The 20,786-nt window shown below is 43.1% G+C and overlaps 2 protein-coding genes across 11 annotated transcripts in view; one reads left to right on the top strand and one right to left on the bottom strand.

The window, feature by feature from the left end:
• The window catches only part of GLT8D2 (glycosyltransferase 8 domain containing 2), a 37,209-nt gene extending 34,759 nt beyond the window's left edge, over positions 1-2,450 (top strand). For all 5 annotated transcript variants that reach the window (XM_025178897.2, XM_014581052.3, XM_014581050.3 and 2 more), the window contains one exon: positions 1,358-2,450. In XM_025178897.2, the coding sequence (XP_025034682.1) occupies positions 1,358-1,530 (173 nt within the window). In that variant the 3' untranslated portion in view covers positions 1,531-2,450. The remainder of the gene's footprint in view (positions 1-1,357) is intronic.
• On the bottom strand, positions 2,165-20,744 carry TDG (thymine DNA glycosylase). Of its 6 annotated transcripts, none has more exons than XM_006138010.4 (10): positions 20,586-20,744; positions 17,074-17,222; positions 13,310-13,527; positions 12,748-12,817; positions 10,530-10,665; positions 10,363-10,445; positions 10,190-10,284; positions 7,180-7,351; positions 6,092-6,220; positions 2,165-4,428 (listed from the first exon to the last, which is right to left on the bottom strand). In XM_006138010.4, the coding sequence occupies exons 1-10, from the start codon at positions 20,693-20,695 to the stop codon at positions 4,289-4,291; spliced, it is 1,302 nt and encodes a 433-aa protein (XP_006138072.2). In that variant the 5' UTR covers positions 20,696-20,744; the 3' UTR covers positions 2,165-4,288. The 6 variants fall into 6 exon arrangements, with proteins under 6 accessions (XP_006138072.2, XP_014436533.2, XP_075794885.1 ...); XM_014581047.3 differs by having other exon boundaries at positions 13,310-13,563; XM_075938770.1 differs by lacking the exon at positions 20,586-20,744 and adding an exon at positions 19,284-19,413 and having other exon boundaries at positions 13,310-13,563.
• Between the last annotated feature and the right edge of the window lie 42 nt (positions 20,745-20,786).

Here is a 20,786-nt window from a genome sequence, read left to right on the forward strand (position 1 = left end):
CACAGTGAGCAGGAAGCTCCTGAGGGGCAGCTCTAAATCAAAGGGCAGGAGATGAGCAGCTCAAGTGTGGGCACTTGATAGCCTCTTGGCCAAACCAGTCAGGATCACCTGTCGGAGGCTCCAAGATCTACCAGTAGAACCCTGGCCCCTTCCCGCCTCCAAGGAGTCATGCCTGATGTTCTGGCTGCTTCCCCGCTTGCCCCTGTACACAGTACAGTGGCTGGGGAAGAAGATCCCTCCCTGCTAGGACCAGTAGGAAGAGGCACTTTCCCACCAGCCATAGCTGCTCCCTACTGGGGCCAGCAGCAAAATGTCCCTCCCCACCAGCTGCAACAGCTTTGGGGCATGGAGAGAAGCATCTCTTACTGCTGTAGCCCTGAGTCCCTGCACAGGGCTTAATGGGAAGGTGCATGGCCACACAGCTTAATGGAACTTAGGTCAGAGATGATAGACTACAGTAATGAAGGTTTTGGGGTTTTTTTTAAAATAGCACGAAGAAAGACTTAAGAACTGGGGATAATTAGGGTAAAGAAAGTTTCATATTTTCTCTAAAGTATAAAACTAGAGTGGCACTAGGCATATAGTTTTTCTATCTTGAATACAGCTGCAAGAGATTTAAAATAAGGCAACATTTGCTGAGGGAGGGAACACAAATGGCTAGGATAGGCTGTGCAATTAGCTTCAGGGGACAGAGTCATTGTTCCATCTAATCTTTTCCATCCCTGGGCAGAATAAGTTTGTGCACGAAGGCATGTGTGAATGTGCACCACAAGTAGAAATAAAAAAACTTATCTGTAGGTGTTCTGCTAATTAGCTGGGTGGCATTTGAATCTGTCCTTAGTGGCTACACATGCATACAGTTTACAGGGAACACCAGCACAGAGTCCACATCCACATGGACAGAGGGCTGATGGTTCAGTTGTGTGCAATACAACCCTACTGAACTAGAAATGATACCGGAGGTTTCCAATGACTTCATCTATACTATGATATTAAAACAGGGTAATGCTGTCATCCAGCATGTTGTGTTAAATGCAGGTTATACCTTGTAAGTCTGGCACCCACAGGACCCAAGCCATCCCAAACAAGGGAGTTTGCTGGACCAGCAGAGGTCAGGGCTCTCCAGGGGACTGTCAGCCCCACTACCGGACTAGAGGGTCAACCTGTTAGTAAAAGGGCAAATATGAATTAAGTTTATCACCACTCTTTTTACAAAGTGGCTCATCATGTTAGATACCAGTAAAAAGTATACCAATTAGCATATTTTCTTTACATTCATTTTATTTTATTGCCTAGTATCTTCCAATACTGATCTTTATGAAAGCAAGAGATTTATTTATGTTTAAAACCCACACAGGGTGGAGTCCTGATGCCAGGTATTCAGAGCATTTTCTTCAAGAAGCTAAATTACTTCACTGGAATGGAAGGTATAAACCTTGGGAATACCCTAGTGTTCACAACGACCTTTGGGAAAACTGGTTTATCCCTGATCCATCAGGGAAGTTCAAAATGATTCGTCCCAATAGCTGATATTGAAAGACATCTAAGGTGTTTATGATTTTTAAAAAACAAAATCAGTTTCCAGCAAGATCAATGTTTATTCTATTTCTGTACCATAATTTGCAGTAGTTTATCTTCTGTGTAATATGTGATAACTATTTTTTAATCAGTTTGTGCAACTGATTTTATAAAACTAACCCTAAGTATTTGTTAAGCTTCACCCTAAAATTAAAATGAGTTAATGTGCTGGTTTAGAGGGTAAAACGTACAAACTTCAGATTAGCTTGAGTTTCTAGTAACATTGTGAGATACTAGTTTACTTGATTAAAAACATTAAGATGTTTACAAAGATGAAAAAACAGGACTAAACAGAATGGGTTTTAATGCAATATCTTATAATTCTCTAAAGAAGATTATAGTTGCTTGCTGAATCTAACCCAGTAGTATTTACAATGTTGAGTACAAGATTCGTTGTCTTTCTAGTCCCATTTTTTTTTTAAAAGTGACATTGAAGTCAATTAAATATTTCAGTAGGTCTAATTTTCTTACTCAGTGCAGCCACTTAATACTTCTTTTCATAGTGACACTATGCATCAAATGTTTACATTTTGAGGAGATCTGATTATGATGCAAAAGAGCAAAATATCACACTAACACAAAGATATTCCAATACAATTCCTAACTTTATTGTGTAACGGTAGATTTTCAACAGGGGTTTAAAACCTCCATGTTAGAGCACCAATTTGAGAGATACTATGGCAAATGTATGACAGTTTCATTGCACACACATTAACTCTACTTTATACCTACATAATTTAGTAGGCACCTGTTAAAAAGCAGAACTTTTACCTTCAAATTAAAAAAGCCATCTTTACGGAAGTTATCTACTCAGCAATAGTAGTTACATGCTTCACATACTTTTGTTGAAAAATAAATTGAATTGTTAAAAATCCCTGATGCAAGGCACTTTTTGAGCACCTGCAGGAACATGTCCATGTAAACAGTGATACATGATACAGTACATTTTAAATAACAAATGAACGATTTCCATATATCTTTGACCATATAATGAACAGCTTTATACTGAGGCTAACAAACATGACCAGAATCACAATGCACATATTGTCTTGATTTTAAAAGTTTTCTAGGATTAAGACACACAACCGGGGAAGAGAACTCTAAACATCATGTCAGCCTCCCACTGAGCTGGCAGTATGCTACCTGTGTGGGAGATCCAGAGTTGTTAGCAGGCTACGGTTCTACATTACCAGGATCAACTTAATGCATGATGGCAACTGCCAAAGTGTGGACGAAGGATAAAATCCCTGGTAGCGTAATATCTGACCAGTCTGGATTAAGAGATACAGTTTTTGCCTATTTCAAGTATACAAAGCACCTACTCATAAGATCACCAAAACATTAAATGTTTTGATCAACTTATTGCTTTCACTTCAAGCCACATCTTCCCCTCTCTATTCAAAAGTGGGAAAGAGTGATAGTTTATAGACAAGCATAAAAGTTTGTCACTCCCTGACTATTATATTGGCCACATGATTCAAGGTTTATCTAGAAACAAACTGTTTAAGTACTTCGAAGGCCATATTTTCCAGGGTTGACTTGATATTCACAGAGCAGCTACTTGGTTTTAAATTCATATCATAATTATTTTTGGGAGGAGCAAAGAAGAGAAATCCCCCGTAGCTCTTAGAAATAGGAAGGAATTGAGAACTATTTTGGAAAGGAACTGAACATCTTAAGAATTATCCTTAGACCTATTCCAACCCCATGATAGTTTTCCCTTTCGTGACATGCAAATAGGGTGGCTGCTCTTGGATTTCACAGGGAAGTATGGCTTCCCCGTTTTCTGGAAGAATGCTCTTTTGGCTAGCTAGCATTGAGGTGTTCTCTCTCCCCACTAAGTGCTATTGCTGCCCTAAAAAGAGCTGCTCAATGTAAGCCAAGTGAGACGTCAGACCAGCCATGGAGGAGAGGGAGGGCACTTCAGGTCCACAAAGCCCAAACAGCCTCTACCTCATTCCTTACAGGGCAAAGTTGATACTAGTCAGCCTTATTTCAAGACAACTAAGCAGGAGTCTTCAAGCCCTGCACCCACTCCTCCCCCTTTAGGAAGTGGGGGAGATGAGGGGTCAAGTCTGTTAGAGCTCCATGTGGCCCAAATGGTTCATGAGCTGAAGGAGGAAGGAGCTTGGAAAGGAAAGTGGGAAACTCACTTGTGGCAGAGAATAGAAGACAGGCCATGAAAATGCACAATTCATGTAACTACATTTACTTTAAAAACTATTCCCAATGAGAGCAGGGCTATACTATCAAGCAGTAGTGGTAATCTTGATCAGCAAGCGGCTTTCATGTTCCCATTCTTCCCTCTCTGCATATAAAAAAGTTATTAAATATTCTACCATATGAAGGAAACAGTAAAAAATTCCACAGACGACTGCACTCCAAATACAGATTTAAAGTAACCCTAAATAAAAATCAGTTTTCACATATGAGAAAGCAGTTTGTCATAAACTGCAAGAAATGGTGCAAGTTAAATATAAAACTTATATACAAAAAAAAAAAAAGACTACTTTTTTTTTTAAAAAAGATTGGACAGTTCCTTAAAAATTACCTACTTCATAGGATTAAATCTACCACACAATTGGCTTGGACTATAATAAAATAACAGGTAAAATACTATTAAAATGCTTCAGTTAGAGAACTGAGGTACCATTCTTGTTAACTGCATTAAAACTGCAGCATTTATGCACAGCTGCCAAAGCAGCAGCTTTTACACACTGCTTTCTTCTTGCTCTTGTGTCCCACTGTTACTGAATTCTGGAATCTGGTCTGTAAAGGACTGCATCATCCATTGTCCATTTGAAACGTCACCAAAGGATGAACCCCCACTGTAATCTAGATTGTTTGCTTCTAGAAAACAAACAGAAGTATTAATAATTTAGTTGGCATTATACCTTTTAGGAAGGGTAAGAAAAGTTGATTGATTAAAAAAATGTTTTCCAAGCATTCCCTCTCCCCCATTTTTCAACTGTCTATGCATCATACCTAGCAGAGCTACATTTTCCGTTTTTACATTTACTTTTGATTACTCTAGTCCATGCTAACTTCCTAAATTTACCTTATTTGAATTGTGATTAAGTCAGAGCAGAAATCAGTAGCAGCAAATTGGTTCAGTAGCAGCAAACACCCAGAAAAGACATTTTAATATCCTCAAATTTGTTTGTATCCTGCACACCCAGTCTTCATAGCACCATACTAAACCCCATGACTGTGTACCAGTTATTATATGAGAATAAGAAATGAACTTGAAAGATCATGAACAGAAACCAGTACAGGCAGCAATCTATATCAGGAGTGCAAAATTAGGACAGGAAATTTAAAGATCTTTATTAGAAGTTGGCAATTATTTATTCATTCTCTTATACATAACTTAAACCTGTTCTTCAATTGTAACCAATAGAGATGTAAACGGTTAACTGATAGCTGGGTGCATGAGGGGCTTCTCTAGCCCCCCTTTATCCCTGTGCCTGATTAAACTGGATTTTACATCCCTAGTGAACAATGGCACTTCCTTCATTTTTTATTTAAATTGAAAAACAGAATCCCTAATTATGGCTACTCTGCTATAGTCAAAGTTCTAACTCTCAATTCTATTCCTCCACTTGTTTTTTCTTGCTTTGGGCTGAAATTGTTTATTCTGTCAAAGCTCTGCAAAGTAGCACCTTTGTCCCAGGTCAAGAAATATTCAGGCTCCACAACATACATCAACTAATTTTCTTTGTTTCTCTCCCATGCCTAATATCTCTTTGCAATTAGAAATCCAAGAAAAAAATTAATTTTACATCAAAATTTAGACTGTGTTCTCAAAAATTGGGGAATACCAAAAATTAAGGTTTCTTATGCTACATTAAATGGGAATTGCTACACATTGTGATTTAGTGGGTTTTTTTTTGGTGTATTAATTAAAAAGAATTTATACTAGCCCTCAAATCAATTTATGCAATTGTAGAAGAACAACAAACTATCCTAATTCAGAAAAATACATTCTCCTTCACCTATAGCAAGATTAACTGGATAGCCTTTATTCTCTGTTTATAAAACACTTGTTGGGTGTTCCTATTTTTAGAGTACAAGTTCAGAGGTAGTGTAATGAAAGGCACCATGTAAATTTATGGCAAAAATTATAATTATGATGCTCTAGTAGGCTGGTTCCATTTGAGGGTTTGTAAATGATTACAGTTATTTTTACACAACAGATATGTTGAAGATTCCCTAAAATCTGACTTGGCAAAATTGCTGAAGTTGCAGAAAGATATTTTATTTAAATGCATATGGGTGTCTAGGAAAAAAAATCTCCCCACCTTCCTGTACAAAAAGAGAAAAGTGGCTCCTAATGTCCAGACGAAGTGATATAGAAGAAATTATAAGCGTAACAGTTTAAATGCTGTGGTACTTCAAAACTTTGAACAAAAACTGTGGAAGCTGCCTGAAGTGGTAGAAATGCAGAAAAATAACTGGACTGTATTTTCACATTTAAAGGATTGGGAATTAAAAGCCACATGTCACTTTGTACCTGTTCCATTAGAAGCGAAATTACACTGTTCATGCTCATAAGTTGTTCTCTCACTATAAGCACCACCATATGCCGCTTCATAACCTGGATCATATTTTTCTTCTTTAACTGCCATCTTTTTAGCATCCTCTGGAGAGAAAAAGGCCTCAAATGTATTAAATCTTCAGAATAATAGCAAACCATGAACATTACATCATACAACACTGTATACATATATATTTTACTCCACCTTCAATGAGATAGCGTTAAGATTTTGAGAAGAATACATTACATGCTTAGTTTTACACAGTAGTGTAGGTGAGATGAAATGCAGTTTCACATTCCCTATAATTCTTTATTTTCTTCTACCCTGGTAACTGCTGGTTCTATATACTCTCATCAAACCTGATGATACGGCTATGTGAAGGGGTGGCCCCGCCCCACACTATAAATCAACCTGCGGGCAGGGCCTTGCTGGCTGAGAGGGTCCGGCTGGCAGAGAGCGTCCCTCCCGCACGGCCTTGCCAGGCATGCTCCCTGGTGAGCCACACTATAAAAGACCCTGAACTGGATCACTTGGGACTGATAGCTGAGGGGGAAGGACCGGCAGAACCAGCTCCTGACTCAGAGGAGTCCACGCAGCCAGAACCAATGCCACAGCCTCTACAACCTCAACAGCAACTTCTGCAGCCCCAGCAACAACCCCGGCCCCAGAGGCCATTGAGAGATACGACCGCAGGAAAACTGCAGGGAGGTAGGAAGCAGCAACGGGCAGGGAGGAATAGACCCCGAATGTTTGGCAGGTTGAGGGGAGGAACCTCTTGCTGAGCAGGCAGTGGACCAAGCCACTGCCAATAGGACCCTTGGCTGGGACCCAGTGGAGTGGGAGGGTCCGGGTCCCCCAAACTCCCCCTCCCCGCAGTGCCCTGGAGTACAGGAAGGCCCACAAGCCTAAGGACTAGGCCACAAGGCCATATTTACCCCAAGAGGGGTAACTTGTATAGACTGAGCCACTGGGCCACAACGAGGGAGATCCCGACCGAAGGGCTGCACTCCTCAATAGGCTACCATGCATATCTTAAGAAAAGATTACCAAAAAAGCACTATACCTTGTGCAAGCTGCAAGTCAAAAGTATATTGCACCTCCTGCACCTCCATGTTTGGTATAACGCCTTTCAACTGATCCCTTAAATCTTTAAGCTTTATGTAATAATGAACTTTATCCTGTGCACGTGGGAACTGAGCACATCTTGCACTGGATGATGGCATAACATAGCAGAGCTTTAAAAGAGACAACAAAAAGCAAGCAATGCTAAATTAGGGGCCAGTAAAGTATACAGCATGTAAAATCCCAAGAATAAAACTTAGCACCTACCCACCTTTTATTTTTAAGCCTTTGCACAAACATTAATTAATGCTCATAAGACAGGGTAATACTTACTCCATTGTTTTGACTCACCTGCTAAGGATCTACCTCAGACTAAGAAGTAAGATCATCAGCTAACAAAGTATGACAGTTTTTTTCTAGGGTAGAGCCTCAGGTGGTTAAATTACAATTTAAAACTAATTCTGAAAAATTAAGTGACTCGCCCAATAAAGAATTACAATACTTATTTACAAATATATTTGAGTTTATGGTATTTATTGGAATATTACTGAATTACACACAACCAGCAAATTACATGGGGTTACCTACTTTTAAAACAGATACAATATTATAGTTCAAGCTGTCTAATGAGCTTGAGACAGCAACATGACCTCCCTCTGACCCAGAAGAGGAAGTGCCCTTTAAGACTCCCTTGGAGGGCAGGTCCAGCCTCATCTTAGCCCCACCCACAGGAAGCTGGAGGGCAGGACTAGGAGTATAAGAGCTGGGAGCTCAATCAGAGCCCAGCAGCTGAACAGGCTAGATGCTTGGCCCCAGCTCCCACAGCGAAGGGTTCAGCCTCGCCACACCCAACGGGAGGACTGGGTTGGGCCACCAGGAGCCCAACACTTGGTCTGGGCTGCTGAGACTACTGCCACGGCCTGAAAAGATGCTGAGACCACCTGGGCTCCTGCCTGAGCCAGAACCCATGGATACCCTGCCAGCACCTCTGTTCCCAGCTGATAGGGTCGCCAGGTGTCTGGTTTTCTACCGGACAATCCGGTATTTGCACAGTCTGTCCGGTAGAAAAATTCATAAAATACCGAACATGTGCAATGTCTGGTATTTTCTGAATTCCTGGCTGGGTGCCAGACTGAAGCCTGGTGGGGGCGGGGGAGTGACTGGGAGGGCCGGGCATGATTGGCGCTGGGAGCCCTGTGGTCATGTGCAAAAGCTGGGTGGGGCGCGGGCTGGGACTCCCAGCCACTCCCCCCGGTCAGCTTCTGCTCACAACTAGAGGCTCCCAGCGCCAATCACGGCCCCGCTTCCCAGCTGGGAGCCTCTGGTTGTGAGCAGAAGCCAGGCAGGGGGAGTGGTTCTCAGCCCCTCCCTTGCCCCCACCTGGCTTCTGCTCACAACTAGAGGGAATGCCTGCCAGGGGCACGGCCCAAAGGACTCCGGCTGTGGCTAGTGGCTGCACCGCCCTGCCAGGTCTGTTTCCCGCCCCCCTTCAGGCCCCCCTCTCCTCCCATCCAGCCCCGTGGCCCCCAGACACCCTCCCCTCGCCAGCTCTGCTTCCCATCCCCCTTCCTCCGGGCCACTCCTCCTTCCGTCCAGCCCTGCAGCCCCCAGACTCCCCCCCCCCCCCCCCCGCCAGCTCTGCTTCCCGCCCTGCCCCCCTTCCAGCCAGCCCACGATCAAATGTGTCTGGTTTTTTGGTGGGGTCTACCTGGTAACCCTACCAGCTGAGCCCGAGGAGCAGCGCCTGAGCCTGGTAGGCCCCCAGGGGGAACTGGAAAGCGGCCCAGAGACAGCCGACCCCGAAGCGGCTGAGGAGATGGAGGTCGGGTGGGCAGCACGTTGCGGCTTGGATCCCCGTTGACCCACAGACCTAGTTGGTGTGCTACGGCCTGGATCCCCATCGACCCAGTGGTTGCCGTGCGGCCACTGTCAGGGCCGTGGGCTGGGATGCAGTAGAGCAGGTAGGCATGCGTCTCTCCAGCAACCCCTTCCCTTTGGTTCCCTGTGGGGAAAAACCCCTGCACTTGTCGGCTCTCCGGCTTTAGACTATCACACCGTCTGTGTTAAACTTTTGCTTGCCTACCCCACCCTGACCCAGGGCTGGGCTGTATAAACTGTTTGCCCAGGCTGGGCCCTTGACTTTTAGTCTGCGGCACTGCCTGAACTGAAGGCCAGGCCTGGTAAGCCACCTCTCTGTCTACTGGGAGGCTTGGACCCTTAACTATTTACAGATTAAGACACAGCAACTGTCCTTTAACTAGACAGTAAAGGGGGTCAGCATAGCCTCCTGCTGACGTGGACCCCTCACAGTGTCCATAAAATACCCTAGGAAGAATAGTTTGTTGATCAAACCTATGTATATTCCATCCATGCTAGTACTTTATGGTCCACTCATTACTTATGTTCCGCCACTAATACACACTTCCTCGAAGAATTTTATTGAAACATCAAAATTCAACAGAATGCAAGGGCAGGTCACCTGTAGAAGGCTGAATTTAAAATACTGATAACCTTGCATGCCCTGATACAGCAATTTTGTTTCTAGCAGTATAGCACAGTGCCTAGTGATCCTTTTCCCCAATGCCTGGACTAGCATCTTGGTCGTTCTCGAGTCCCTCCTTGTGAGAGAGAAACAGAGACACTCAGTAATATTTAGACTAGATTTTTGAATTTCTGAATGTTATACTTGTCAAGTTATAATATTCTATTAGTAGGTGAATTAGCAATATTCATTATTGCACAATTTTTTAAATTCAGACTATAGATACCCTTTCAGCATGTAACTATCCTGCTGACAATAATACTCCATTTCCAAAAGCAAACATCTATAACCCCCTACAGAAGCCTGGCTGACACAAGGATTGTATTTGCCCAATCCTATTCTCTTCTGCTTAAATAAGATCTCTTCACTTCCCTACACACATTTTGGGCAAAATTCACCACTGGGGTAAATGGATGCAAGTTTATTGGTTTCACTAGTGTTGAAATAACTGAACATTGCAAGAACTTACAGTTTCTGTGTCTGGGACTTTGTGGGGCTGCAATCCGAATTCCAATTTTTTAACCTTTACTCCAAAAACTTCTTTACTAAAAATTTCATAAATACCTAAAATGAAATGAAGATCAATTACATGGTGCACAAAAGGCTGCTGGAAAGAGAATGATTCAAAATTTAGATTCTCACATTTTCCATTAAAAGCTGCTATGCGAGGTTGATATTTTTGCAATTTCTGCATCAGAATTCGTCCTCCTTCTCGAAACTCTTTGCTAAATGAGAAAAAATTGCATTCAAGATTAAGAACTTGGCTGCTATTCATTGTTTATGTATGGTACTATCCTGCTTTCTCCTACCTGGAGAGGTCTTTGCTACCTGGTGTTGTTCTTTCCACCATATTTGTAAATCCAATACCATATTTTTGTGGTAAAGTGTGGTCATCCATATGGTTCAATTGTTCCTGACTCAGCCCAGACATAAAGAGACACTTCCCTGTGTAGAGACAAAATACTCATATTATGCATTCTGAAATAAAGATGCCAAAATAGTCTAATAAATATTTTAAGGAGATATTGAATATGAAAGTTATTTTAAAAAAGTGACTGCTCATTATATAGCATTGGAATGCTAACAAGAATACTCCATGTTAAGCAAACTACATTTATTTCAGGAGATAACGGCCTTGTCTACATTTAAAGATTGCCAATAGGAGTATGGTTTCTGTATGCTTTAAGATAAAAAAAAAATCCTTGTTGAAAAATATAATGCCACCACTGGATTCTTTGTTTCCATAAACAGGGCTTTGTTCCTAAAAGTTAAATTTGGAGCTTTAATTTTCTGAAAAGTAAAAATGGAACAACTGTAATCAATATCTATTTCCACATTATTCCATTCAATTCCTCTTGTGAAGCCCAGGACCACAAAATTAACATTAGAAACCTTATCCTATGTATGGACAATTCACTGTGATGCTGGAGAGAACATATTTTCAGCAATGTGTCTTTTCCGGCAAGAGCTATATAAAAAATAGCCCCCTCAAAACAAAAACAACCCACCAACAGAAGTCCCCACAAAAATCCCAAATGACACACCACTACAGACTAGCAGAAGTTCAAAACAAATAGCATAAAAAGAAAGTAATACTGGTCAAGAAAATCAAGTTAGAGGGTTAGTTAGATTTTCTCCCCCTACTTAAACACCCACATAAACTACCATCATTTCAGAGTTGTTTTCCCTCCCATATATTTTTCGGTATGGCCATTGTTAGTCTAGTCTAATTTACTACTTTATCCTGTCATCACTTCTTTTTGTATGAGACATGGACTGTTTGAATTTTAATAAGTAGATTAAATTATTATTGTACTGGAATCATGTTGTGCGCTGTACCTTGTCATGGAGCTCTTCACCATAAAGCAAGCACATTCCCTTTTTTCCTACTTTAAAGTTTTTATCTTACAGATTTCAGTACTGTACTATTTCTGACTTTCCCCAGATTCTGGATGTAACATGGAAAGTTTACAGTGAGACAAATAAAACCTGTTATTTTAAACAAACATTTTCCTACAACAAATTGGTTTTATAAGCATGCACTCAACATTTGGACGGATTCATGGTAAACTACACATTACATAAAGAGCGTATTGTTATGCTGGCAAGTTAGATGTCAACTTTCACCCAGGTTGCACACATTAGCTAAGATGTGACAACCTCATAGTTGGGGGCTAGACTAGGTCACCCATGTTAGTTTTGCTCAAAACAGGATTTAGTCTTATAAGACTGTATTTAGTGTTTAGACTATGAAATGCTTGTATGCAGCTGCATGCATTAATCTCAGGCTATTAAAGCGCTGCCCTGACTACATGGTCACATGACAGTGTGGTCAGTCTGTGACTCCATGTTAAGATTCTTGTAGTAATCCAGGAATTCACATTTGTTACTGGCTTATGAAGTCTAATTATAGAACATACAGGTTGAACCTCCCAAATCCAGAACTTTTTGGTCTGGCAGGGCCATTGATGTTGCTTGACCAAAGAGCACTGAAGGCAGCGGTGGGAGACCACATGGGGGCTTTGGAGAGCTCAGACTGGACTAGCAGTGGCTCGGGAGCCCCGACCTAGCTGGGGAACCCCCGATGTCAATGGAACCAGTCGGGTAGTCGACTAGTTGCTTACATCCCTATACTGAACCAGAGAATTTGTTGGACCACAGGAAGTCAATATTGTCTAGCAGCATTACCAACACTTCCACTGCTTACTGGACTCAGACATTTTGGATAAATAGAGCTAAATGACAGCACAGAACACCGAAAGCCAGGACTGATGGCTGCAAACAAACTTTATGGGACGGCAGGAAACCTTGCCACACCCGTGATAAACTGACACCCAGCTAACTAAAATCATGCCGGACCACAGATGTTGCTGGACCAAAGTGTACCAGACTAGAGAGGTTCAACCTGTATGAGTCATTTACAGATAATGCTGAGTGTTTAAAAAAAATGAAAATACAAATAGCCTTGTTTAAAATGTAACTGACACATTTCCTCAAATCCCAATAAAAAGGAAAAAAAACACTTACAAAAATGGTTTCCAGGTCCAGGATAATGATGCCCTTTGTAGGCTGCCATTAAACCCGGATTTATGCCAATCTACAGAGCAAAACATTAGTAAATTATAGCTTCAAAAACATAATTGATGATGAAGGGAAAAAGGAATGATCAAAACTGATCTAATTACTTGCAAATCTTACTTTGTAGTGTGTTTGTCAAACCTATTAATCACAGCTCAATTAACAACAAGTTTTCAATTAAGATCTCAGTTTATAGATCTAATGTCTAGCACTATCAACATATTTTACAGTAGCTGGTGTAGTACTTTGGGGAAAAACAATAAGGAAAGAACACTGAATAATAGTATGAACAGTTTTTGCCTTCTTTGTATTTAAATTTAAGATTTTTCATAAACTAGAATGCTATTACTATAATCCTTAACAGAAAGAGTGAAGCTTACTGTTCACAAACAACTTGGAGGTTACTTTATCCTGTGAACTCATCATGAAAATACTTGATGAACAGTAAAGTTGGTCATAATTAAGAGTTACCGACTTCAAAATGTTAAAAATGTAAGTGTGCGTAACTTACAATTACAATATCCAGATTGAAGGTCAAAATATCAGGAAGTGTCTTGGTCAAAAGTTCAGCTTCAGACACACCATTAAAACGGTCCACTTTTCTTTTGACTTTGAATGCATCTGTGATCTTCTCTTGTTTGCCTTTTGATTTAGTTGATTTAGCTGCTTTAGCAGCTGATTTTTTGGGCTCTGTTGATTTGGTTTTTCTCTTCCTTCCCTTTGTAACTTCTGGAACACAAAGTAATATATTCCTTTTGCAGTTTTCTAAAACCGTAGAAGAATTGTTTTTACTACTATTGATGTCAAATGTTAATACAAAGTTTTAGTCAAATTACAACTTGCCTACTAAAACCGTTCTCATCCTCCAAATATTTATGCAAAATAACCCTTGTATGAAAACAACTTTCATCTGAAACTCTTCATTAGCCTATGTCAGTAAGTGAAGTCAAGGACTTTAGATTCATACTAACAGACTAGTGGGCATAGTTTGCATTGACAGTTATTGGACACTTAAAATGAGGGGTTTTGGTTGCTAGTGATGAAAATGTAGACTCATTGTTAAAGGGAATGCGCTTAGATGGGAATATCACTGTTGATAGGATCACCTAAATCAAAACTAGAGTTTTGGCTTAATGAATATCACACACAAAGAGGGTTACTTTATATAAAATGTAGATGTTCAATAAAAGTCCACATGCAAGTTCCCTACCATATTTCCAAATTAGCTATGCCTATTACTACTACTTTGGCCACCTTTTTAGTCACAGTCATAGTAAATAGAAGTTTTTCATATTTCCTTTTGTGCTTAGCTGACCCTATCTTGTCTCACTAACTCACGTTGGCAACCTATGGCTCTACAGGGAGCCAAATATGGCTCTTCTGGAGCCCCAACACAGCCCCTCCACTTTGCTCTCCCTCCAGCAGGGAGCCCGCACTGGCGTTACAACTTTACAGCCTCTTGCAAGACTGGAGTGTCAGCACTGGCTTCTGGGGGGAGAGAAAGCCCCAAGGCTCTGCACTGGATCTGGCATGCAGGGAACAGATGGAGCAAAAAAAGTCTCAGTGCATTGCTCTTTTCCTTCCCTCTGCATGCGGGAAACAAGCCGCTAAAATGGCTCCATGCACACTGCCCTTTTTTGTGCCTCCGGGAAACACTTCCTTGAAGGTTTCCCTTGCAAATCCTTCCTGGAGACTTCCAGGGAATGGGAGCAGCAGGCATGTTAAACGGTGCCTGCCAAGCAGTGTGCAAACAAGTGCCCCCCCTCCCCATGTCTGGGCCCCTCCCCCCCCGGCCAGAAAGCCTGTGCGCCCTGGCCAAAATCCTCTCTATCCCCAGCCCAGACACCCCCTGCCCTCAATCCCCCCAGCCTCCCTTGACAGAATACCTCCTGCCCCAAGCTCTCTGGCCCAAATCCTCTCTACCCTCTGGCCAGACACCTACTGCCCTTCCCCCTTGGCCAGAATCCTCCTTTGCCCCCCATCTCGTTCTCCCCCCGGCCAGGCAGCCAGCTTTCTACCCCCTTACCAGACCTCTCCCCCTCCTATAAACCACCTCTTCCTGCCCAGATCCTGCACTCCCATCACTATCCCATTCACTGGTACCCCTGTACAGCATACTTAAATACTCATTTTTGGCCCCACCCTAGAGCCTAAGTAGGACCCACAAAAATCCACTAAGCCTGGAATCCCAGAAGAGTAAATCTGGCCTGATACCTTGAACCTAAGTCCTTCCTGCCCCTCCACTCACTATGGTGCTGGAGCACTAGGGGAGTGAGGTGTTTCAAGTGGGGGGGGGGTCACATCAGTGAGGGTTGGGGAGGGTTTTTTTGTTTTTTTGCACTTCTCACTTGTGTGGTTCCTGACAGATAGATCAGTGGCCCCCGACCCAAAAAAGGTTCCCCACTCCTGCCATAAATCAAGACAATGTTGAAACCTTGTGTTGGACATAATATTTTACTTTATCTAAAAATAAAGCCTGGCCAACAAGCCCTCAAATGGGCTGGGGCCCAGCTCCCATCTGGCCGCAGCAACAAAACACTCCTGCTCCCCTCCCCACTCCCCGCACACACCAATCCTGAGCCCATCATACACCTGAACCTCCTGCCCTGAGCCCCTCTCATCCCTGCACCCCCACATGCCCAGTCTCCTGTCATAACACTCCTGCAGCTCCACCTCCCCACCTTGTGCCTGAAGTCCATCATACTCCCACTCTCCTGCCTTGAGCGTCTTGTACACTGCAGCCCAGTCTTCTGCTCCCCCACATCACCAGCCCCCTGCCATAAGATTGACAGAAAAGAGCCTGATTGCATGAAGTTGAATTTGATTATGTAAACTTCAAAGAAATGTATGAAAGATGCAACAGCAGAAGTCCCATTAAATAAAGTCTGTGAATACGTTTCATTTATGCTATTATTAATCATGTCACGTATCAATATTAGGTTGTATATTTTCAGTCATACAATGGGCATTCTTATGCAGTTCTTTGTTGACCATTGTTCTGAATTTTGATGTAGTTTGGCTCTCTGGTTTGAAAAGGTTGCCAACCCCTGCACTGACTGTTCAAAACAGACACAAACCTGTACAAGTTCTTCCATGTTAAAAATACACGCAGAACACAAACTACATACACATATAATCAGAATAGCCACTGTGAATGCAGCATCATTCATTTAAGAACAAGAAGTTGGAATGGTGCATACAGCTCGGGACTCGTGGGGAATCCCGCTGACCCCGGGCTCCACGTGGGCACTTCTGCTTTGAAATGCACAGACTCCCTGTTGGCCCTGGGCTCCACGCAGGTGCTAGCTTTGAAATGTTCAAGAGCACTTGTGCTCTCTATACAGTTTCAACTTGCCAAGGGTTACAGCAACTATTGTGAAAGTAAATATGTAAATGTGGCATGCTATTAAAAACTGAGATACCATCATCTCAGATTTAACATTCTTGCATTATTTGTACAGACAGATTCATACCTATATTCAAAATATGGATAAAGGATTAATTCTGAGATAGCGGGAAAAAGTGTAGTAGCTATTGGTTTAGAACTAGCCTTCAAGTATGGCAGACGGTACTGCCTTTTTAAAAGAGTGATTGAGTGACAAGTAGTAAGATTACACCGGCTCCCATTCTGGCATACTTAATACCAAACTAACAAGCAAAAGATATACAAGAAGGTTGAAGAAAGGAGATAATAGGGGCTACCTAGAAATGCATCTCAAGGCGCAATTTCTAGCTCTCTCATATTTGTAGGTAGTTTAAAGTTAGCTTTTAAAGTAGCAATTAAAGATTCAGATTATTACATTTTACCAAAAACAGTGTAGTTCAATATATAACCCTAATAAAGATTTTCAGAAAAACAAAGTCCTACTGTGCTAGTTTTACAAAATTGCAATGAACATTTACTAGCTGAAGCAAAAAGTCTAGCTTTTTTCCCCCATATGCCATTTACCACGATGACTGAAAATCACAACACAAAATCAACTAATGGTAGTTTACCTGCTTATGAAAAATATCACTCATAGTGGAAGTTCAGCATCTGGCAAGGCTGAGCAATGTCAAAACTATAACCAGGGTTTGCTTTGTATTTTCCTATATGCATGCAGCACTATTTTTGTTGTTCTTTTAGAAATGTTACAAAACCCAAGCTTCTGAACATGTTACAAAATCGCAAAAGAGAAAAAATACAAGCAGACAAGAGAAGCAAATTATTAAGACAAATCATCCTAATAAAAAAAGATTTTAATAAAAAAATGAATATTAATTTGGTGTCACTACCTTGAACAGGTTCTTGAGCAAAGTTTGGATCTGGAATGCCCTCTACAGTCTGTTGTTCATTCATCATTTCCATGTTAGGAACGGCAGTCGTCATTTGATGGAATGGAAATGTATAAAATGCTTGAGCTTGCTGAAGAGGAGAATAATATCTTAAAAGGAAAAAAAGTCAGTATTGTCAGATACACATCATTAACATTTCAAGATTTTCTTAAATTATTTTAAGCTGGCTCCCTGTGCATACCGGCTCCTACCTGTGTCCCCACCCCGCTGCTGCCTCTCTTACAGCGCAAATAGTGTGGGGGTGGAGGGAACATGTTTACACTATCATTTTCCTAACAGAAATCAGAATATTCAGATTACAGTGACATTAAATATATGCCTTATTTTCCATCCACTTTTCTATAACACGTTACATTTTATGTTCTTAAAAGCATACCAACATATACACAGAGGGTAGGTAATCTAGCTGAGTTAAAGCTATTATACACCTAACTGAAGCTTTGTGTACACTGCCAAATTAATTTGAGTTGTTAGTATTTACTGTGGTGGTTCATGTCCACACTACACCACCTCTGTTAGTAGGGCACATCCTCACCAGTCCTCATCCTTCCACCAACTTAAACGTGTGGGGTACTGACACTCATGAGTAGGGAACTGACAACCAATGGCAATGTAATGCAGCATGCCCAAAGGCGCTGCATTGCCCTAACTATATCAACCTAAATGCTAAGGGCTACCTAAGGAAGGGCTCTTGTGCATTTCAAAGTGGAAGCACTCTCATGGAGCCTGGAGTCAGCGGGGGGACTCCCCAGCTGACTGTGGGTTCTGTGGAAACACAGCACGGAGCCTGGAATCAGTTGGGGAGTCTCCAGCTGACCCCAGGCTCCTGGTGGTGCTGCCACTTTGAAACACTGCCTTGGCATTTCAAAGGGGCAGCGCTGCACAGCTGAGCCGGGATCAGCTGTGTGGTGCCTCCCTTTGAAGTATCCTTTCTCTCCCCCGCTTTGCTACCTCTAATAGAGGCAGCAAGGGGGGGAAGGGATTGAGTAGTCAACTGACTATCAGAGAAGCATTTGCTTATTGGATAATCGACTAGTCTTTAACATCCTTAATATAGACACAAAGTTAGGTCAGTAGAAGGCAGCTTAACCTAGTGTAGACCATGCCTTAGAATTAATTGATTAATAATAATATATGGTGATATACCTATCTCATAGAGCTCGAAGGGCCTTGAAAGATCATCAAGTCCAGTCCCCTGCCTTCACAGCAGGACCATCTCTGACTGATTTGCCCCAGATCACTAAATGGCTCCCTCCAGGATTAAACTCACAACCCTGGGTTCAGCAAGCCCATGCTCAAACCACTGAGCTATCCCTCCTCTCCTCTCACTGTCTTTTATTGGGCCAACTTCAGCCGGTAAAAGAGAGAGACAAGCTTTCAAACTTACAGAGCTCTGTGACCTGAAGACGACCTCTGAGTGAGCTCCAAAGTTTTTCCTCTCTCTCTCTCTCTCTCACCCCAACAGAAATTGGTTGAGTAAAAGATATTATCTTTCTACCTTCTATCTGGGACCAGCATGGCTAGAACAACACTGCATACAATCAAGAACTACCTACCTGACTTTGCCAACTCCGAATTGCGTAAGCTTCCATCAAATTACTTTACTCTGTAACGCATACAGAGTGCGTGGGGCACTCGGGGATTACCAGTGTTACAGATGCCCAGGTGCTTTTAGGCAGTTAGCCACTGTGCACCCTAGTTAGTATCTTTACGCAGCACTGTCCCAAGCACCGGCCAGTGACAGCGGAGACGCTCCTGTCGCCAGTATAGAAGCCGGCAGGGACTCCTAGTCCAGAGATGCTTCCCCACAGCTTCACACAGACCCTCCCAACATCGAGTCTCTGCTCAATACAACCCCCAGGTGTGGGCGCCCCCCCCCCCGCACACAGACAGCTCCCCGCTCGGCACACCCCGAGCAGACACTCACACCAGCCCGCCCCTCCCGGACACAGCCCCCTGCTGCCCCGCCCCGCCCACCGGGCCCGCGGCTGCCCAGGCCCCGCGCGCACCAGCCCGGCCGCAGAGGCGGGGGCGGGGGGGGCGCCTAGGCCCGGCTGCCCCGCGTACCTGCCCGGCCTCTCGGCTTCCATCCCCGGCCGCCAAGAGCGCGAACTCCTCCTCCCCCCCCCCCCTTCTTCCGCCTCACGCACCGCGAGCGCCGACCGGCCTGCTGGGCGAGCGGTCACGCGGGGTGGACGGCAGCCAATCAGGAGCAGGCTCCACAGCGGGCCGCGAACCTTGCGGGGGTGGGGGAGAAGGCCTCAGAGACGGGAGGGGGAGGAGGAAGGAGAGGGGAAGGGGGCGGGGCTTCTCTGCGCCCAGCACCATGGGCCTGTGGGATGACTGACTGGCAGCCAGACTGACCCAGAGCGCCTGGCACGCGCCGGGATGGGATTGTTCCATGGCTCTAGTCCCCCCCCCCCGGCCCGATTCCCACTGATCATAAGGAAACACCACAGCGCCTATGTTGTTCTGAAGCTATCGGGGGAGAGTCAAGACAGAACGCGATCCGTGTGTGCCAGACACTCCAGCTAACCTGCCCTTACTCCTGACTGCTTTGTGCACACCAGTGCCCGTGCATGCCCGAAAACTAAAATAACACAAGGCAAGAGAAGAAATTCAATTGCTAGTCTATCGCAACTTACAAGAGATTCCAAAGGCATTAATAGAAAATGCCACTGTATTATTATTCCACAGTAATGGTTCTTAACACTCAGCAGAGGCCCTAATATATTTTCAAACGGCTGCTGCGGCTCTGATCATGCAAAACACTTTCGTGCATGCCTTTCTGTATGCATATGAGTAGGCCCATTGAAGCCAACAAGGCTACTTGGGCTTCAAGTTAAGCACATGCAAAAGTGCCTTTCTAGATCATATCTCACCTGTATAAAGTTAAGACGACATGTAAATGTTTACAGGAATGGGTTCTATATTCTTACAAGGCAATCAGCGTTACCACAGACTAAGTACTGCTATCACAAAGTTTCAAAAGTCACGAATCAGGCCCCAGATATGAGACTGACATAAAATATTTATTTGCCCTCTTATCTTTGAACCTCTAATTGTCACATTTCTAAGCTTTCTCTCCACAATCATGAGGGCTTGAAACTTTTAAAAACAACAACTGAGATTTTCACATAACCACACAATGCCAAGAACTGGGGACAACAAATGAAAAACACCAAACACCCTAAACCTTGGCAAGTCAGGAATTCCTAGACTGTTCCCGGATAGTGAACATAACTAGTTATTAGTGCTAGAGGAGTTACTATTCTGTTAGTACAGTATTATTGTGTTGATAATGTAATCGCTCAGTCAATGCTAATCTTAGCGCAGGGTGGTTGCTACAGTGGACTAAGCCTTATTAGGCCACTGTAGGGAATTCAGAATAACGCAGAAAGTCTCTGAGAGATGTATTAGACTCTCAGGGATATGAATGAACACACACTTACTGAGCCAAACAAGGAAACAGTGAGGGAACCTCCCAAGTCACCGCAGCATCCTCTCTCCCCAGCCAGTTTGGAAGGGAACCTTGCAGCAGCAGCTCCCTAGGATCTCCCATTTGGGGGAAGCAGAGGCAATCTGGCAAGAGACGTAGTTCCGTAGCAGCTAGTATAGTCACGTGAGAGATGACAGCCAAGCCCTGAATCACA

This window comes from Pelodiscus sinensis, chromosome 1 (genome assembly GCF_049634645.1).
Source record: "Pelodiscus sinensis isolate JC-2024 chromosome 1, ASM4963464v1, whole genome shotgun sequence".
NCBI classification, from domain to species: domain Eukaryota; kingdom Metazoa; phylum Chordata; order Testudines; family Trionychidae; genus Pelodiscus; species Pelodiscus sinensis.

Excerpts from the sequence above, each read along its gene's own strand:
- TDG (XM_014581047.3), bottom strand. The coding sequence starts at position 20,695 with ATGGGAGATCCTAGGGAGCTGCTGCTGCAAGGTTCCCTTCCAAACTGG. Across the intron at positions 13,564-17,073 it reads TGCTCAAGAACCTGTTCAAG|AAAACTGCAAAAGGAATATA; the intron begins GTAGTGACACCA and ends CTACGGTTTTAG. Across the intron at positions 10,446-10,529 it reads GGTAGCAAAGACCTCTCCAG|CAAAGAGTTTCGAGAAGGAG; the intron begins GTAGGAGAAAGC and ends TTTCTCATTTAG.